This window comes from Osmia bicornis, chromosome 3, assembly GCF_907164935.1.
Source record: "Osmia bicornis bicornis chromosome 3, iOsmBic2.1, whole genome shotgun sequence".
NCBI classification, from domain to species: Eukaryota; Metazoa; Arthropoda; class Insecta; order Hymenoptera; family Megachilidae; genus Osmia; species Osmia bicornis.
In genome coordinates this window covers 11,180,364-11,199,279 of record NC_060218.1, presented here as the reverse complement: position 1 = coordinate 11,199,279, position 18,916 = coordinate 11,180,364, and the positions used below count along the sequence as shown (strand labels likewise).

Below are 18,916 nucleotides of genomic sequence, written 5' to 3'. Positions count from 1 at the left end.
CTAGAGAGATTTTTAATAACACGTGTTATTCCCCTCTACAACGTGTTTCTTAGTATACTTTGCGATCATATGAATGGTGGGCAGAAATATATGACGTACGATAACTGATAACCGGTGATGATATTGTCAAGTTTCACAATACAATGAAATTCCTATTATTTTTCGAAAAAAAAAAAAATGATGTGAACGCAAAGTAAGAAGCAAGCTGTAAAGGGGAATCACACGCGCTATTCAAAATCTCCCTAGACCTAGTGAGCTGCGCTAGTTAGTGCGGTCACTCGTGAACTGCAGTATAGTTAATTCGCAATGGGTATGTTGATTCCCGTTGAATATTGTTTACTTGAAATTATCAAATGGGTCATTTATCATAGGTTGCCGACGCCCGAGTTAGGATCTTCCTAGTAGAGGAAAAGTTTTTAATTTTGCGCCGCCTCCGAAAACTTTGAAATGTATTTGGTACCCTAGTTAACGATTAAGTAGATATTATTAATAGCTATGGAATATTGGTATAAATGAAATAGAAATTATTTTACACTTTTTAGTGCATTTCGAAGTCGGATTTGTTTTTTGTTAAAAATTATTTTATATTAAACCATTTCAATCAAAGAATATTAGAGATTAGATAACCGTAAGATTTATTTTAAATGATAAAAGAATGCATATATATAGCAATTAGTGATTTTCCACTGTCCAGAAGAACAATCATTTTGCAAAATTATAAAATTAAAAATTAAGAGATATCAAAATAAAGTGTGTGATTGGGATAAAAAGGCGGTATAGTAATAGAAAGAAAACAGTGCATATTGGCCCCTTGTGTTCTTATCTGATCAGGTACGTGTAATAACACAATGAATGTAACGTGCATCATGATACCTACAAACCTACAAATTAATATAAATATAAATATAAATACTCACTATATGTATATGTACAATTTAATTTTAAATTCTTTAACTATATAATTTATAGTTTACATTATTAAGATGAGAGAATAATCTATATGTCAGGTATATTCGATTGATGATCAATACAGTGCGAGAGTGGGCGTCCTTTCTTTACTGCTTTTGGCATCACGATTAATCCTTTGATTTTAATTAGTCTACGGTTGTATACACGTCTTACTTATGCTATTAAATATGCATCTTTTGTTCCTTATTTCATTACATAAGTATAGACATATTAATTTAAGTGTAAAACGGTGTTTTGTTTAAGAAATCCTCACAATTAAGAAAACGCAATTCTCAGGAATTGTGAGACTCCTAGTCCCGTGTAGGAGTTTTTAAAATATCGCGCGCAACACCGGTCAATGAGCGAGTGCGCATGAGTGATTAGACAAAGACACAAAGAGCCTTATGTAGCGTTCTCTTTCTATTCCTACAACTGCATATCGCATTCGCTTACACGCTGACATATACATATGTAGTTTACATACGCACTCTATACTTTTCTGCTGTGAAAATGAAACCTGGCTTGTACCTTTTCGTAATGTTTCTAATACTTATTCTATAATTCGATTTTACATTTGATCTATACTTTTTACAATAAATTAAAGCATTCTACAAAATTGATATCGGTGTAAATAACACAGGCCTGCGATGAAAAAAATACAAGGGAATTGATAGCTGAACTTTATGTATTTTTTGGTGCTGATTTCAAAAAAAAATAATGAAAAATTTCTATCACATCACGTTTTCTTGAAAAATTCAATTTTACTTGGATTTTTATGAACATTTACTACCATACAAAATTTTATTCGGCGTTGAATTTCTTCCCTCCCTGCCTAACCATCATTCTACTGTGGTAAAACCTACCGAATACATACCCCTCTGTGACACCTCCCTGTCGCAATCTCTCTCTAGTAATAGCGTCGCTCAAATCCTTATCTCATCACTATCTTGGTTCGATTGCTGAATCGAATGCTGAAAAATCAATTTGCCTCACCAAGAATCGATTTATTTATTTTACATAGATTTAAATGGATAAAAACCACTGTTGCCAAATAGTACATGCAAAATTGTTTGCGAGAATTCCTTTTTAAATAGGATTTTAGCAAAAATATCGATATCGATTTTACAAAAAATCCTGACATAATAGAAAAAAAATGGAGGTCATTTTCGAAATCAGCACACCAAATAACATAAAAATCAGCGAAAACTTCTCTTGTATTTTTTAAAAACTTCAATTTGGCAGGCCTGTGTAATTGAAGTGACGAATAATGGAGGTATCATGTAACATTTTTTCAGAAACTGATTTTTTGATGCAACAATATTCACAATGTAGTGCAATATGTATGTATTTTTTTCTATCCTTATGATAACTTTGAATTTTCGAAAGATGATAGCTTTATCTTTTGAAAATTCGAAGAATATTGACTTGATTTTTTTTGTATTTTCAAAGAGAGAAAGCACCTTTCTACTGTCAGTGGAAAAAGATAAGATAAGAATACATATTAAAGTTCCAATTAAAAATATTTAGGTTAACATTATTCCAAATAATTGATTAATTTGTATCTTCAATTAAATTTTTCGAAAATCATTGATGACAATGGAAAGCAATTTCCAGTTAGGTATTCAACACAATTAAATTTGTTTCAAAATGAAATTAATTGTAAGAAATAGTCCGTTTTTAATGAAACAATATGTATTAGGTCATCCCATAAGTTCGTGCCGATTTTTGTATGTTACATTTCACGCCTCGATTTATAAACACAAGGCGATAAGAAACCAATGCACTTCAGTGTATTTGTTTGAGGGCAGTCTAAAAGAGATTTTCGTGGAAATGGGATCGTGAAATAATGTACGCATTGATTTTTAACAGTTAAAAATGATGAGTGAAATTCGTATTCATTTCCGACATCTAATGTTATATGAATTTCGAAAAGGAAGTTCGGTAACAATTGCGACAAACAATATATGTGCTGTTTGCGGAGAAGGTGCTCTTTCATCTCGTAACTATAGAAAATGGTTTATATGTTTTAAAGACGAGAATTTTTGTTTAGAAGATGAGGAACGTTCTGGGCGTCTTTCTCAGACACAGGAAGACAAAATTCAAAATCTTGTAGAGAAATCACTTAATTTATCAGTTCAGGAGATGTCAAATATTCTAGAAATATCAAAAACAACAATTCATACACATTTAATAACATTAACATATGGAACCGTTCAAAAAACGGCACGAACTTATGGGATGACCTAATATGTACATAAATTGAAGGTTAACTGTACTCACTTAATTCAGCAATAACATAAGAATATAAAATTCCAATGGTACCGAATATTATTGAAGAAACATACATTTTTCGATTGAAATAAAAGTACACTTTTACTAACACTTTCAAATGTCAACAGACTTTCAGAAGAAATTAACTTCTATATAACCACACACGTGTCTGCTTTCTTGCGAGAGAATTTCAAGCAGCCGATATAAACCGTTATAAACTGGTCTGAACCATCTCTTTGTAGGCGCTAATCATTCGAAGAAGAAAATAAGTTAGCGTGCAGAAAGTTTGAGTTAGCTTTAATTTTATTTTTAATCGTTTGTTAAATTAAATATAATTTAAATATATACGATAAAAAAATCCTTTCATACAAAACCCGACAGTGAATAATACATTTTCAAAAATGTAACAAAAATAATAGCTTTCATTTAAAAGAAAATGTATGTATATAGTGTACAGAATTTAAGGACTTCTACATACAAAGGCCCAAAAGGGTATTTGCTAGTCCTTTAAAGGTTAATGAGAGAAATTTAGAAAGTATCAGATACAATGAATGTTACAAAGAAAAAATATACAAGCATATATACACCAAAAACTGGTTCGTTATCTCGTGTTTCTTCCAAAAAACCATATGAATGAATTATGTAGCATAGGAAAGGGTATCTAGATTTTTATATATCTTATATTTTCTGAAATTTTAATTTCACCTCAATACTACTATCCATCTTGAAATCTCAGAAAAAAAATAAGATATAAAAATAGTCTGAGCGTATTCATTTGATGCACCCCTTCTAATGCTACATAATTCCCTTAAATCATTTTTTTATATAAGCGAGGAATAACGAGTTAGTTTTTATTGAGCCACCTTGAATACATATATTACATTTATTTGTACATATAGAAAAATAGCAGTTTACGACGAATTATGTATAGCAGACAAAACTGAGTTTTGAAGATAGCGAAAGAGCTATTAAAAAAGTTAACAGTTACAAAAAGAATTACTAGAGAAAAGTACCAAAGTTGGTCGCCATCACCTATATTAGACTACTTTTTTTTAATGAAGTGCTGCAGACTAGCAATGAGTGAAATCGGATTGTTGGTATGTATTGAGCGGTAGTGAATAGTGCGTTAGTTTTATAAGTTCCTTTTACTGCAATTTTTTATATAAATTCAGGCAAAACTAACTTTTAGGTAACTAATAAAAGAATTTTTTGTATACTGAGTAATCGACTTTAACGGTAACATTAAGAGAGTTATATAACAAAAAATAAATTAGAGGTCCGTCTTTAATGCCTTTCTTCTACATTTAAACACATACGGTTAACACAATTATATTTTCCAAAGAGCAGAGACAAAATTTCAAGGGAAAATGAACATAAAAATTGAAGCTATACAAAATTTTATACAAAATTATAGAATAAATTGATTCACAGTAAATTAAATACGAATGTTAATATAATAGTAAATTAAAATTTATAGATTCCATTCAATAATGCAGTTACAATCTCAGTAATGTCAGTATTAATTTATACTGCGTAGGTTATACTGATATATAAGACAAAATTATTTATATACACACAATTCTTACTCTAATTAACTTTTCCTATGACGGTGTCCGATTTTTTGTGGCTTGTAAGCTATCAAGGGTTAAGTTGGCATATAAAACTCTACATGAGTATCAATAGATTGGTATACTATGTGAGGTTAGGACTAGATTAGGTTATGTTAGGATCAGATTAATAAAATGTCATTTATGGAAATAAAGTATAACTTTGAAGTGTACGTCATTTGTCCACACACTTTGTGTTCCGATTACACATAATGACCGGCTTTTTGTAGATACATTTAACTCTTCACAATAACAATGGAACTAAAAATAGATAATAATATATCGTAACTAGGAATAACTTTAGCTCAAAACATAATATTTCTTCAATTTGTTTAATTTAATATTCCTTAATTTAATTTAATATTTCACTAGCTATATAATATTTCTTTTTGTGTTTAGGATGAATGAAGGATATACGATATTTCAATGGGTCGTGTGCGTTTTTTGTAAGGGGTCTAGCTGTATAAGCATAGTGAATCGGCCCCAACAACAATTTCGGTTGATATTTATACCACATACTGCTTTTTGCCTAAACAATAATTGTGTGCAATTTCAACTCCCTACCCCCTCTGATAAGGGAGATATGAGGGTAAAACCCCAAAACTTTACTATTTTTTTTCTTGGAAACTATTTAAGATATTTGAACACATTAAAGTACAAATAGTAGGTATTCATTACCTGTATTCCATTTTTTTTTTTTTTATCCGATGATTAAGGGTTGAAAATTAATAAATAAATTTTTGCAAGTGATTTTTATAAACAGTCCTTTGAGTGACACCTACCGAAAAAATGAAGAATAATCCTTTACTATTTAACTATTATCTGTAAAAGTTTCAAGAGTGTCGGATTGGTACATCATAGTTAAAAAAAAATGAAACTAATACAACGCCCCTTCATCAGGCAAAGCTAGTGCTCAACCTAACCGACGCACAGTGGGGTATGTATTTGCCTCTCAAACGCGGTAAAAACTACTTTAAAATTTGCTCAATCTTCAAACTATCATAACTTTGCTAAATTTCATCCAAATTTGATGAAATAAATACCATTTTAAAGCTTACACTTTCTATTTTTTAATAAGTCTACCGTTATCGCATTAGGATGTTTTTTTAACAATGTTATAGCTATAAAAAATTATAAAGTTAATTATCGAGATTAAAAAAATTATTTTGTAATAGCCCAATCCTTTCTGAATAAATCAAAAAAAATCTAGCTCAATCGAACAAATAGTTCCTGAGATAAAAATTCGTAAGTGAAGCCCGTGTTCGTCCAAATGGGCAAAAATTGCAAACTTCGAAGGTCTGTAATTACTAAACAAATTCGAAACCGGCAAAATGATGACTTAAACCCCTTCTAATTTCATATGGACTACAACATATTTCATTTAGAACAAAATCGCCGATGGTGATGTCAAAAAGTTGTCGATTTGGCGTTGAGACCGATGACTCAACATCGGTGTCAATAATAGTAAGAATCACTGTAGATACCTGAGTAGCAGCTAGTAGCAGCTAATTTTTTTTTTATTTTAAAGGCAAGACTTTGCCCTTTCAAATGATACCAAATAGAACGCGGGATTCCACGGGACTTTTTTAAAAATAAACAATAAAGATGGAAAATATTTAATACGGTATAATTCCAAAAATATTATAGATAATAAAATGAAACTTGATACAATTAAAATACATACCTGGCACGTTTAAACCCAGAGTGAGAATTAAAAGCATAAATAATAGTTGTAGTTTTTAAGAATTTCGGAGTTGCTTTCTTTAAACCTCTGTATCCACGTTGAAAATTAATAAATGTGAAAAACAAGTATATACTTTATGGGCCAAATATTCAATTAACTATTTTCATAGTACTTTTTGACTTTGGAGATAGTTTTCTGAAAATGACTTTTTACCGCGTTTGAGAGGCAAATACTCCACTGTGCGACGTACAGGGGAATACATTGCGCCGACCCACCATGTTTCTCATACCAGAAACAGCTCTCAGAAAAGTATGAACTGTTCTTTCTCTAAACTGTGTGTTAGTTAACAGTCATTTATTTAAATAATATATTAACAATTTAAACTTTTTAATCAAGTTTTCTGATCTTATCTTTTAACGTCCGTATTTTCACAATGTTCCTCATTTTAAGTATGTGGGAGCCCTAAATCACAGATTTATATCATGGCTTGAACAATGGCACTGTGTTAGATGCTATTAGTTGTCCTTTTAATATGGTAATCGAAGAAGGTATCACAGGTATAACTGCAATATCATTCTATTCAACGATGTAAAGAACATAGACTTCTATCACTATTTCCGTCTTTTTCTTTTCACGTACGTATTACTTTTAATTAAATTATAGCTGGTATCTGTTGTAACTAAAGTCTTCCTCGTTTTAAGTATAAGGACGCTCTGAAAAGGGTTAATTATGTTATAAATTTTAAGTCGCTTATTGGATAAAACTAACATTATTCCAGTTATTGATGAAAATAGCGACGAATATTAAAACTTATTTACAAGTTGAAACACCTTAGTTGCATTTATATAAGGGGGCCATTAGTAACGTACAACACAATCAGCTCTTTTTAGAGCTCCCACATACTTAAAACGAGGAACATCGTGAAAATACGGACGTTAAAAGTTAAGATCAGAAAACAGTTATCGAAAGTTTAGAACAAAGTTCCCATGATTTAAAAGAATTTTAGTCCTAAGTGTGATATTTTACTGATTTGAATGAATCCTTAGATTAATATTACTTTAAAATCAATAGTCTATTAATTTAAATACATTTTGTTTAAAATTAATAGAATTTATACAATTCACTATATGTACAAGTATACAGCCTGTCCCAGAAAGAGTGATAATCCCTTAGACGGCTGGTTGCTGAGGTGATTCTAAACACCTTTTTCCTTTGTCAAAATGTTGGTTAAGGCTTCATTTTTAAGTTATTGACGAAAAACCCTGTCCAATTAGAACGCTGTCTGAATCGAGGGAGTTTTGGCTACTGATTACTTTTGAATCGTGCTCATGAACAAACGCGACAACAGCACGTGTCGACATAGCTTGCAGCTTCGTTTTTGAGATATAAGCAATTAAAAATTGGAATATCAACTACCGAAGCGCGTGTTTCGCTTTCGAACAGCTGATAGCTGTGCAGGTTCTGGACAGAGACGCGAAAACTGAAAGATGCTGATCTGTTTAGTACTTTAAAACTATAAATTCTTGTTGTTTCATGTGTCTCTTTGGCCGGACGCTAACTTTGGATGTTAGAGAATGGGCTACCTATTGAAAACGAAGCTACAGATTTTGCCGATGTTGTATCGCCGTACTTGTTCGTGACCACCGTTCGAACGTAATCAGTAGTCAACACTCTCGCAATTTAGCCCACGCTGTATGCTCGGTCTAGTTAGACAGTGGTTTTCGTTAATAATTTAAAAATGAAGCCTTAACCAACATTTTGGCAAAGAAAAGAAGTTGTTCACAATCACCATACCAATCATCTCTCCACGGGATTCTCACTCTTTCTGGGACACCCTGTATAACTAGAGAACAGTAAATTATATAGTAAAGAATTATACTTAAACTAATGTTACCCAATATCTTGAGGCGATGTTACTTCAAGACATTAAAAGGTTAACAGCAGTTAGTATAAAATAAAAATAACTTTTCAAAGATAATTATCCCTTGTTTACACATACGAGTATGAACAGATGGACTTATAAAAAGTTACAAAGTTCGAGGTTCAGTCGTAAATCATAAAACTTGAAACTGGTGTTTGTTTATTAATTAAAAAGTTATTTTAATCATAGATGGAAGCATGAGCTATAAATAGCTGATCGGTATGGACAATTGGTATTATGACTTACCTTTTCGCTTAAAAATCAATCTAATTTCAACTATGAACTAAAGTTACTAAAGTTATAGATAAAAGAATCCCAAATTACACTAACAATGATAATATTTAAATAAGATTCTACCACATACTAGTTTGTAATGTGTTTATACTGTGTACTAACGAAGGAAAATTTTGGAAAAGTACATTCTGCATAATTTATATTCGCTTTGGTACATTTATCTGTTGCAGTACAAAATGTGGTTTTCGGTATTCCTTATCTTTTGATATAATTGTCATTTTTCTTTTGTAGGTACATATAAAATTGCAAAGAATAATTCATTAAGTTATTTCACAATTTGATTTCGTTGTCACTGTATATTGTATAAACATTCATTGATTTTGTATATTCTTTATAAGTCCATGGAAAAATAATTTATGTTTTATGTAAAAACACCCGCTATCACATGCTAATGATAACATCTGCTATAGGAACAACCTGAGTACTGTTAATATCATCAGGAACTTCGTACTTATGTTTCGTCCTGCGTCATTTGCTAAAGATTTCCCTGCAAAAGAAAATTTAATTATTAATTGGAGAATTACCATAGAATTTTATTTAAACTAGTCAATATTTTATATAACAATATATAAAATTGTCAATTTAATCATAATAAGTAGTATGGCTCCAATGTGTCTTTCTTTTTCCAAATAATTTTAATATTGTATGTTCTATACAGGGTGTCTCATAACTCCTGTAACAGCCGGAAGTGGGGGGTTGCTTCTCATCTCTGCGCAGTATGTAAGTAAGTACTGTCCGCGCACCAGAATCGTGCATTAGCACCGCCCAATTCTTTTCTAATAGGTCCGCTACGTGATAAAATACGCGAACGAAACTAAATGCGACAAAGTGAGACAGGGATATCGAATATCACTGTGTCCCATTTTGTTGTATTTCGTTTCGTAGGGCGCGTAGATCGCGCACTCAAAGCGCTCGGTTGTGATCGTGAACAAACGCGTTGGCACAGCGTGGATTATTCATGATTAACGTGCCTGGGCCAATGCGTTTGTTCATGACCACGACCGAGCGCGGTTGAGAGCCAACGCTCTTGTAGTGTGCGCGCTCTCATTGGTCAGTGTTTTCCGTTAATAATTCAAAAACAAAGCTTCAACCAACATTTTGGTAAAGGAAAAATTTGTTTAGAATCACTCCAGCAACCCTCCATTTCCGAGTGTTACAGAAGTTATGAGACACCGTCCAGAAAGGTTAGGACTAAACTTATACTACGTATTACTGAGGTCAAATCGATGAAAAAAGTTCACGTATACTTATGTCCGAAAATGCTTTATTGGGAAGATATAAGCATTCATAGATTTACGGGCAAAATTCGTGTTACAATTCGTTGTACAAAATCGTACACGTATTATAATTATTAATGACAGTTATGGTTTACATGTCCCGACCTACTGCCTCTAGATCTGTATCAGTCGTTTTGTCGTCTAAAAAACATTTAGTTGTACAAAACATATTCTCTTTACGATTTCACCCCTCAGTTGGCCTTCTAGGTCATCTGACCTAACACCTCTGGACTTCTATTTATGGAATCACGCAAAGAAGTTGATTTATAAAAATACGATAAAAAATGCATTTACTATTATTTCCAATACATTTGGAATATTTGAAAGAGTTCGACAATCACTTATTCGACGAATAGAAGCGTGCATTCTTGCAGAGGGAGGAATTTTCAAACATCTCTTATAACTGCCACAATAAACCATAAATATCTTTAAAAGCATGTATCTTTTCAATAAAGCATTTTCGGACATAAGCTTATATGAACTTTTTTCATGTATTTGACCCGAGTAATACGTAGTTTAAGTTTGGTCCCAATTGTTTTGGACACCCTGTATGTCATCGGTACTATACCATGTTATCGTCGTATATCATGGTCATTTATGATACATGCAGCGGTAATTATATGACTGCAGCATGGTGTAGTATCTGCAAAAATACTGCATGCTATGGAGTATGTGTAATCATATACCATGGTATAGTTACCGTGAAGAGAAAAGAGCATTGCTCCATTCATTTAACTCACTCTTACATTGGCTTTAGTTAGTGGTAGGAGTTCCTCCCTCTACACTTTCTCTTAACGGAAGGAAACCCACGTTGCATGCAAATGTACAACTGCATTTATCTACACATTTGTAGCAGATTTGTGTACTTGCTAAGCTCAGCCAAATGAATACAAAATATAAATTAAAACTAGCGGACCCGACAGACGTTATCCTGTACACACGTCTTAAATCCGAAAATTTCAAACTTTTTTGAATAAATTGTAACAATCTGTACCGTTTTGATGAACTGGAAGTAAAATAAAATATTTTTGAATATTCGACGCCGCGATCGCAGCGCTGTCTGCCGGATCCAATGTAAAACATTCCAAGATCAACAACAACTTATAAATAAAAAATTAATTAAAAAAACATTTTGTAGTGGACCGAATTGTGAATCTAAACCATTCTCGAATCCACTTGAACACACACAAAAAATTTCATCAAAATCGGTTCAGCCGTTTAGGAGGAATTCAGTCACAAACACACGCACAGAAGAATTATATGTATATATAAAGATAAAAAGATGATCTCAAGTTATTTTAATACGAGGTGATTAATGCTTGGTCCGTATATTCCTAGATCTATGTTGCTAGTTAAATCAATACAGACAATTGAAATTTTTATCAAACGTTGCCCGCTAATTTGCCTTTGCAAATTCTTTGTTTATCATTAGGCAGCGCACACGCAAGGAAGTACAGGTAGCCCTCCTATAACACGGTAGATAGGTTCCTAGAAAATGCCGTGTTGTGTGAAATGGTGTTATATGAGACCCAGTGCTAATACAAAAAGGGGGGTTACGTTCCGAGAACTTATTAAAAACAAACATTTTTTTTTTTAATTCTATATAAGCAACTTAATTTTTATTAAAAATATAACACGAAACGAAAAAAAAAACAAAAAATATTATTTTCATTTAATGTATCCTTAATTTATTAAAATTCTTCCTCGTCACTTATAATGAGACGGCAAGTCTCGCTGTGGATGGCGTATAAACTGTGCATGACGCTTTCCGCTATAACATCGGAATAGAGTTATAAATGAGTAAATTATAATTTATTTATATATTTTCATGTAAAGGCACTAGAGTTCATTATTCCCTCCCGTTATTATTAGTTATTAAATATGTTAAACAAAAATCATGTTATCCAGTACTGTAGAAGTGCAGTGTTGTACAAAGATTTTCTCAATTTTCTTATCGTGTTAGAGCGAAACAGTGCTATAGGTTGCAGTGCTATACGAGGGTTTCCGCAATTTATCCGATCGTGTTAGAGCGAAATCGTGTTATAGGATGCCGTGTTGTAGGAGGGTTACCTGTAGTCATATCAAAACTTGGACAGACGGTATATACAGGGTATATACAGGGTGTCTTGTTTAAGTTGAATATTTAAATTATTTTCACTGCTATCGAAAATAAGAAAAAAACTGGAAGAAGTTTATATAATTTGAAGGGATGCATTTGGCGAGGATTAAAAAAATGGTTTTGAGATTATTTTGAATGTGATTTTAAAGTCACTGGGTTCGTTTTTATAATGCGACATTGTAGTGGTCATTTTAAGATCATAAGTCATTGTGACGTCATTGGGGTTTATTTTTATTACTGCCAGATATGCATACGCCCTAAAACCATATAAACTCCTGTTAGTTTGTTTCTGTTTTTTCAACAGCAGGGAAAATAATTTAAGTGGTGCAGTAAAACCAGACACTCTGTATATAAAGACATATGTGTACAAAATTACGTTGCCTTTTACATTAAATAACTAATTATGAGTCCTGTGTCACTGTGAATTTTCATTGTTTTATTTAAATAACTTTTTTTAGACTGTTCGGAAATGGTAGGAAAAGCAACATGAATTAATCAAAAACACAAGTATTATGTTACCAACTAATTATAAGTAATTCTTTTTAATTGGAATTATCTATAGGCTTTACATTTATTCCAATTATAGTATATAGGGTTAATTTTGTTTATATCCCATTCAAAGCAGTGTCGATAAAAAAAATAGAAAAATACTACTTACAAGTAGAAGCTAAATAGGAATGACAGCAACATTCCCGTAGCCTTGTGTACTCAGCACAGTCTTTGGCCCGTACTTTACATTCTTCTGGTCCGACGTGACAAGCGTGTTCGACGAAGGGAAACACCTCTAAAACAATAGGTTGATAAATATAAGGTGTTCCAAAAATAATGTACAACCCGAAAACTGTAGATTCTCTACGCGAAAACAAATACAAAATTCCTTTACAATTTTGAAATTTGTAACTTCGTTTTTGACATACATATAAGCAATTGAAATTGGTAATTATGCAATATAGAGGACCCAGTTCCGACGACCTTGATATATGTTGTCAAGAACATGACCCTGAGTAATTTTTCTTTATAAACTAATCGGGGGTCATTGTTTATGAAAAAGTTATCAACAAATAAAGTTTAAGAAATGAAGCATTATTTACATGGATTTGTAATTTCACGCAATAAGCGAGAACCCTGATTTGGATGTGAAACGAGATCTTTACAATTATAATGTGATATTATAGAAAAAGTTAATAGATACAGGAAACAAAAATTGTATTTATTCTCCAGTTGCAGACGTACTGTTTTCATCTAGTGGAGGGCTCCACTCAAAAATCTAACCTAACCTAACCCAAAGCCACTGTCTGCATGTACAATACTTTGCGATCACATAGCAACTACGAATTTAAAGCAAATTGGGTTTGAGTTAGGTTAGGTTAGATTTTTTTGAGTTATCAACTCTCTATTCATTTCCTTCCATTAATTACACTACTTGTTAATGGATATAATTTGAATACAATTTTGCAAATTGCGAATATATGTATATCATGCATATATGTCGAGGGTAAACTTTGTTTCTTAATAACTTTTTGTCGTAACTGTGTTTAGTTTTATGGCCGTGATCGTAAATAATTTGTTACTCCTTTTATTTATGTGCTTAGACATTTATTTAGTTATGTATATGTTAGCGTCAGCACGTGTTCAAGGGTTGACACGTGGCAGGGTCATTTCATTTGGGGCTTTGACCTGCTTTTCAAGAATTTCTCAGGATTCTTTAGGCTATCGATACCCCGAGCCATACGTCTGTCATCGGACTTAGGCCGGCAGTGGTTGATACTAGAGGTGCGACGAATTCTAAGAGTCGCGGACGTTTTGTTGTGGAACAGCGATAGAGAGTTCGATTGCCGAGTTTCAAAGAAACGCGCGTGTGGCCGATGACCCAAAGTCATGGTGCTGCATGGCGCGTGCAGAAAGATAAGGATTTGAAATAAAGAATCTCGCCACGGAGTGGGGAGGGTCCGGGGACCCTGTGGCAAGAGGACTGTGTCAAAAGACACGGCACTTACCCGAGAACCTCTGATCGATCGTAATCTTCTAACATATATTACAAACATTCTCTTTCGCACATCACATATACCGGTTCTTTCTATCTCTCTATCAATTATCCACTCGTACCAACAACGACACTCATACCAATATAGACATTCGTACCAATATAGAAGGGAGCCATTATCCCTATGACACTTTTTAACAAACAATGAACGAAAGAAAAATTACTCGGGGCGACGACCTTGACAACATGTCAAGGTCGAACTTCATTGAGCCTGGGTCTCAAATTTTTGTTTTGAATCAACTTTAATTTTAAATATCTCAGAAATTATAAGAGACTCCGATTAAATTGTAAGGAAAAGTTACTCATTGTCAGACTCATGTTCTTGACAACATATGTCAAGGTCAAGGTCGTCGGAGCTAGATTCCCTACACTGCATAATTACCTTGGGATTTAAATGTCCTAATTTAATATTCACAGGGAAGTGCATGTATAGACGAGCATGTATACATAGGTTCTCACTGTCAGCTGAAAAAGGTCGTTGACACTGGTCTTATCGATATTTAACACATTTAGCCCGGGTAACATCATAAGATGCCAAAATACTTAAGGGGGTAGACACGGCACGTGACCTCTCCGATTCGGGACGTCGGTATTACAGTAGTTTTTTCGTTGGGCCTGGTGGATCTTCTCATATAAGGACGAAAAGTGTATTCCAGTAAACCCCTTTTTAGGCCCATTTTTGCCGGTAATGTCACCTCGCTGCATTACCCGTGTCTACTCCCTTAAACCCGAATCCGGGTGATATCATACATATCACGCCTCACTCAATGCTCAAGATTTCGGTAAAATGCATCGACTAACCGTTACTTACAGCCGTTGGGTGTAAAATCTTACATTAATCGTACTGTTATACACTCATAACAAATATTTCCTTTTACTCACTCCTGTCTCATCCAAAACTTTATCTTTCACTAGTCACCAACTTTCACCGTTACTCACTTTCGACCCTTCACCTTCCAACTCTCCCCTATACAGCAAAAGTCCAAAGTTCACCTTCCGAAATTCTTAAATAGCCCTATTTCTCAGCTCTCGAGTGAGTCTTAGTTTTGTCACGCGCACAGCATTTTGTAACAACGCCGAGTTTGTAATAAAGTTTCTAATTTCCATGTAACGTCGATCTCTAATTAAATACATTCAAGTGATACCCCATTTCCTGCATCCAACATCGAGGTGTTGGATCAAACCGGGCATCACAGTACGATAATAGTTTAAGAATTATACGAAGAGTTAAGGATCTATAGCTCAACCATTACAGCTTCCTCCAGGACGTTCAGGAAGGTTTAAATTTTTTTTTCACCACTGAACGTCTTAAGAGCTCAACAAAGTGCTAGTATTAGTGAATACGTGAAAACTTAATTTTTAACTTGAAATTTATATTCGAAAAACGAAATCGCAAATTGCAAAATGGTAAAGAAATTTTTTATCCGTTTCTTCATGCACAGTCTGAAATGTTTTGGCTGTACATAACTTTTTAGACATTTTGTATAGGGTAGCAGTTTAACACTAGAACTACCAAACCAGTCAAAATGACTGGTTTCTAGTTTCTTATTTTAATTTATAAATTTTATCGAGGTATTTTTGTTAAAATGTACATTGGCTATCATCGAGATAAAGAATGGATGTATACATATATTAAATTATGTTTCATCCTTTATTTATTTATGTAAGACTCGGGTAAGAAAGACAATTTATTGATGAGTGTTAGGCTTACAATAGTCGCTACAATACTGCTTTTCCGGCATTCCGGCAGCCACGCCGCGTTCGTTACTGTAGGAGAGAGAAAGGCGTTTCGTCTCGGGATCGTCTGTCAGACTCGTCAGTGGGGCTGACAATAGACGATCCCTGCCCCAGACACCTATCGTACTGCTATTCGGAACTTCTATATATCCGAGCGGCATGCCGGGAGAGCACTTGCGGGAGAACACCCGCCATCTCGTCGCCACCTAGTGCTCCCCGGCCCGAACTCAAGGCGTCCGGGGAGACGAAACTCTCTCCCCTCCACTAAACGCCTACAGCTCGGCCATACCTGACAACTGTGACCGTCCTCGGTCACGCACACAAATAAACACGAGGAACGAGTCACCAAATTCATCTAAATCTCAAATCAATAACAAATCACAAATATGTCAGAACAAATGAGCGTCAACACGCAGGGACCTATCCCACTTCTGAATTTGTAGGAGAGAGAAAGGCGTTTCGTCTCGGGATCGTCTGTCAGACTCGTCAGTGGGGCTGACAACAGACGATCCCTGCCCCAGACACCTATCGTACCGCTATTCGGAACTTCTATATATCCGAACGGCATGCCGGGAGAGCACTTGCGAGAGAACACCCGCGATCTCGTCGCCACCTAGTGCTCCCCGGCCTGAACTCAAGGCGTCCGGGGAGACGAAACTCTCTCCCCTCCACTAAACGCCTACATTACGCAATTAAACAAATGACTATCGAAGGTACTACCGTGCCTATAAAATAATACATAGAGCGACAGAACCCGATTACATTTACTTTTCTACATTATTTTTAACTGAAACATAAGTGTGTATTAAACGTCGGTAGTTCCAGTGTTAAACAAATGAACAAAAGATAATAATAAAGTACTATTGAAAAATATTAAACGTGAATAGATTAAGGTACATAAAATTTAATAAATAAATACTTTTAATATGATGTATTAGATATAAATAAATTTCCACGGTAAAATTTACATTGCGTTAAAAGCCTCTGCACAAGAACATTCGCAACACGTTACATTACATTACTCTCGTTATCTTTGATATAAAATATTTAATTTAATATACTTACCTAATAGGTGATAGTGGATAACAAAATACTTACGTCAAGGATCATCATGTTTCTTTGTGCGTTCATCTTAGTTCAAATTTACGAGCTTATGCGTGCTTGTAGAAGAAATCTATTTTTTTACAATTTCAAAAAAACAACTCTGTACGTCGGTTGCTATAGTCTTCCTAAATATGAATCGCAGTTTCACTGCTATTTAGCTATAGATGCTACTGTCACTTCTGATGATCTTCAATGTAAGGTAATGCGTTACAAATGTTCTTGTGCGTTGACTCCAACAGTGTGAGTGTAGTGCTAAGTTTAGTGTTTAAGTACATTAAGAAAGAAGGGGTTGTTGGAATAATATTATTAGATTTTGACAAAAATGATTCTCTATGTTGAGAGTCACTGGGATTAAACAAAGGCCTAACTCTGTTGCCAGAGTCGATAGGTTTCAAGCCGTACCAGACCTAAGGGTCTGGGGCAATAAACACATTGAAGGCCCGGGGCCGTTATTTGTCTTTTTGAAAGTGTATGACAACAGCTTGTCATACAATGAAAAGTGATTTAAAATACGATTCCCAATTAGTTGTATACGGAGATTAGTAAACGGAGAATGACGGTAAACAGCGTTTCAACTATTAATGTTTCTTACGGTGAATCGAAACAGAAAACCAAAACTGGACCTGGCGCAATAATTCAAAACGCAAGAAATTGTCTACATCTACAATAAAGCACAGAATCCATGGACTTCAATTACACGTCTGTGTCTGCTAAGATGAGAAGGTGGTACTTTGTTACGAGCTCTTTCACAGTGGAACAGTAAAAAACAGGAATTTAATTATGTAATCAAGACCTTTCGAAAGAAGATTTCAATTCGTGCAATGAAACGACGTAAAAGCATTTTTATCCGTAACAATACGATGCCCTATGTTACCTCTCCAGTCAACAGAATACTGCTTGAACTTGAATAGGGAATTCCTGTCCTACCCAGCTTACTCTTTTTACAACTGGCCATCAAATTACCATCAGTTTTGGCCGATGTATTATGGCTTTTCTCATATAGAATTTCGAAATGAAAATGAAATTCGTAAATAAAGCCGTAGCTTTATCGCCTCCGTAACGAGAAACTTTCCCGTAGTGAAATTGATGGCATTTTATGCTAACAAATTTATCTTTTAAAAGTAATGAAAGATTTTATTTACATAGCTGATAACTTTGCTTGACTATAGTCTGGTCCAATTAACTAATCCCTTCTACTAATATTTAATTGCTTATGTGATAGCAGCTGATGTTCGCATGACTGCATTTTTACACATCTGTTCGAGTACAGGGTGGGGCAGTGACTTGATTACCTTAATTATTTCCGCTATCGTTAGAGTTATGAAACAATTTATAATATTTATGAAAATTGTATTGTATCAAAGGAACCACGACATGATAGTAAGAATTGTTATGTACGTAAATGTAGAGTTTTTGGAGATTTCAAGGCCATTCTTACGTTGTAAGACTGTTTGAAATTTATAATGTAATGCGGCAGATTTTATACGCGGTCTCCTGTTAATTTTATACAGTCAGAAAATGCATATACAAAGTAGTTCATAATATGCTGGACCCACTTTATATGTGTTCTGGTTCTGGTTCGGTAGGTTACAAATTAAGCCGTTTGATTTTGACTTTCTTTATTTTCAATATGTACTGACTCGAGGAAGGCTTAAGCACGAATGAATGTATCGTAACGTTTCGGCCCGGCTGTCGCCGCTTGCTATTAATCCGAATGTTTAGGCTAAGGGATTATCCCTATCTCAAGCTCAATACCAACTCTGCCGGTTTCGCCGGTAGCCTAGAGGCCCCGGAAAGATTTCTCCTTCCTTGGACCCATTGACCTTTATAAACTCAGGAACCTGCTCCTGCCGAGTTTAGAAACGGCCTCAGATTGACATCTGCGTCGACCCTAGCACGCGGGGAGCTTA

The 18,916-nt window shown here is 34.2% G+C and overlaps 2 protein-coding genes across 3 annotated transcripts in view; both read right to left on the bottom strand.

Moving 5' to 3' along the window:
- Window positions 1–5,159, bottom strand: part of LOC114880411 — a 43,865-nt gene extending 38,706 nt beyond the window's left edge. For both annotated transcript variants that reach the window (XM_029196398.2, XM_029196399.2), the window contains exon 1: window positions 3,229–5,159. In XM_029196398.2, the coding sequence (XP_029052231.1) occupies window positions 3,229–3,295 (67 nt within the window). In that variant the 5' untranslated portion in view covers window positions 3,296–5,159. The remainder of the gene's footprint in view (window positions 1–3,228) is intronic.
- A 3,635-nt stretch (window positions 5,160–8,794) lies between these two features.
- LOC114880409 overlaps window positions 8,795–18,916 on the bottom strand; it is a 39,885-nt gene continuing 29,763 nt past the window's right edge. The window contains exons 4-5 of the mRNA XM_029196396.2: window positions 12,780–12,905; window positions 8,795–9,212 (exon numbers count right to left, since the gene is read on the bottom strand). Coding sequence (XP_029052229.1) covers window positions 9,130–9,212; window positions 12,780–12,905 — 209 coding nt within the window. The 3' untranslated portion in view covers window positions 8,795–9,129. The remainder of the gene's footprint in view (window positions 9,213–12,779; window positions 12,906–18,916) is intronic.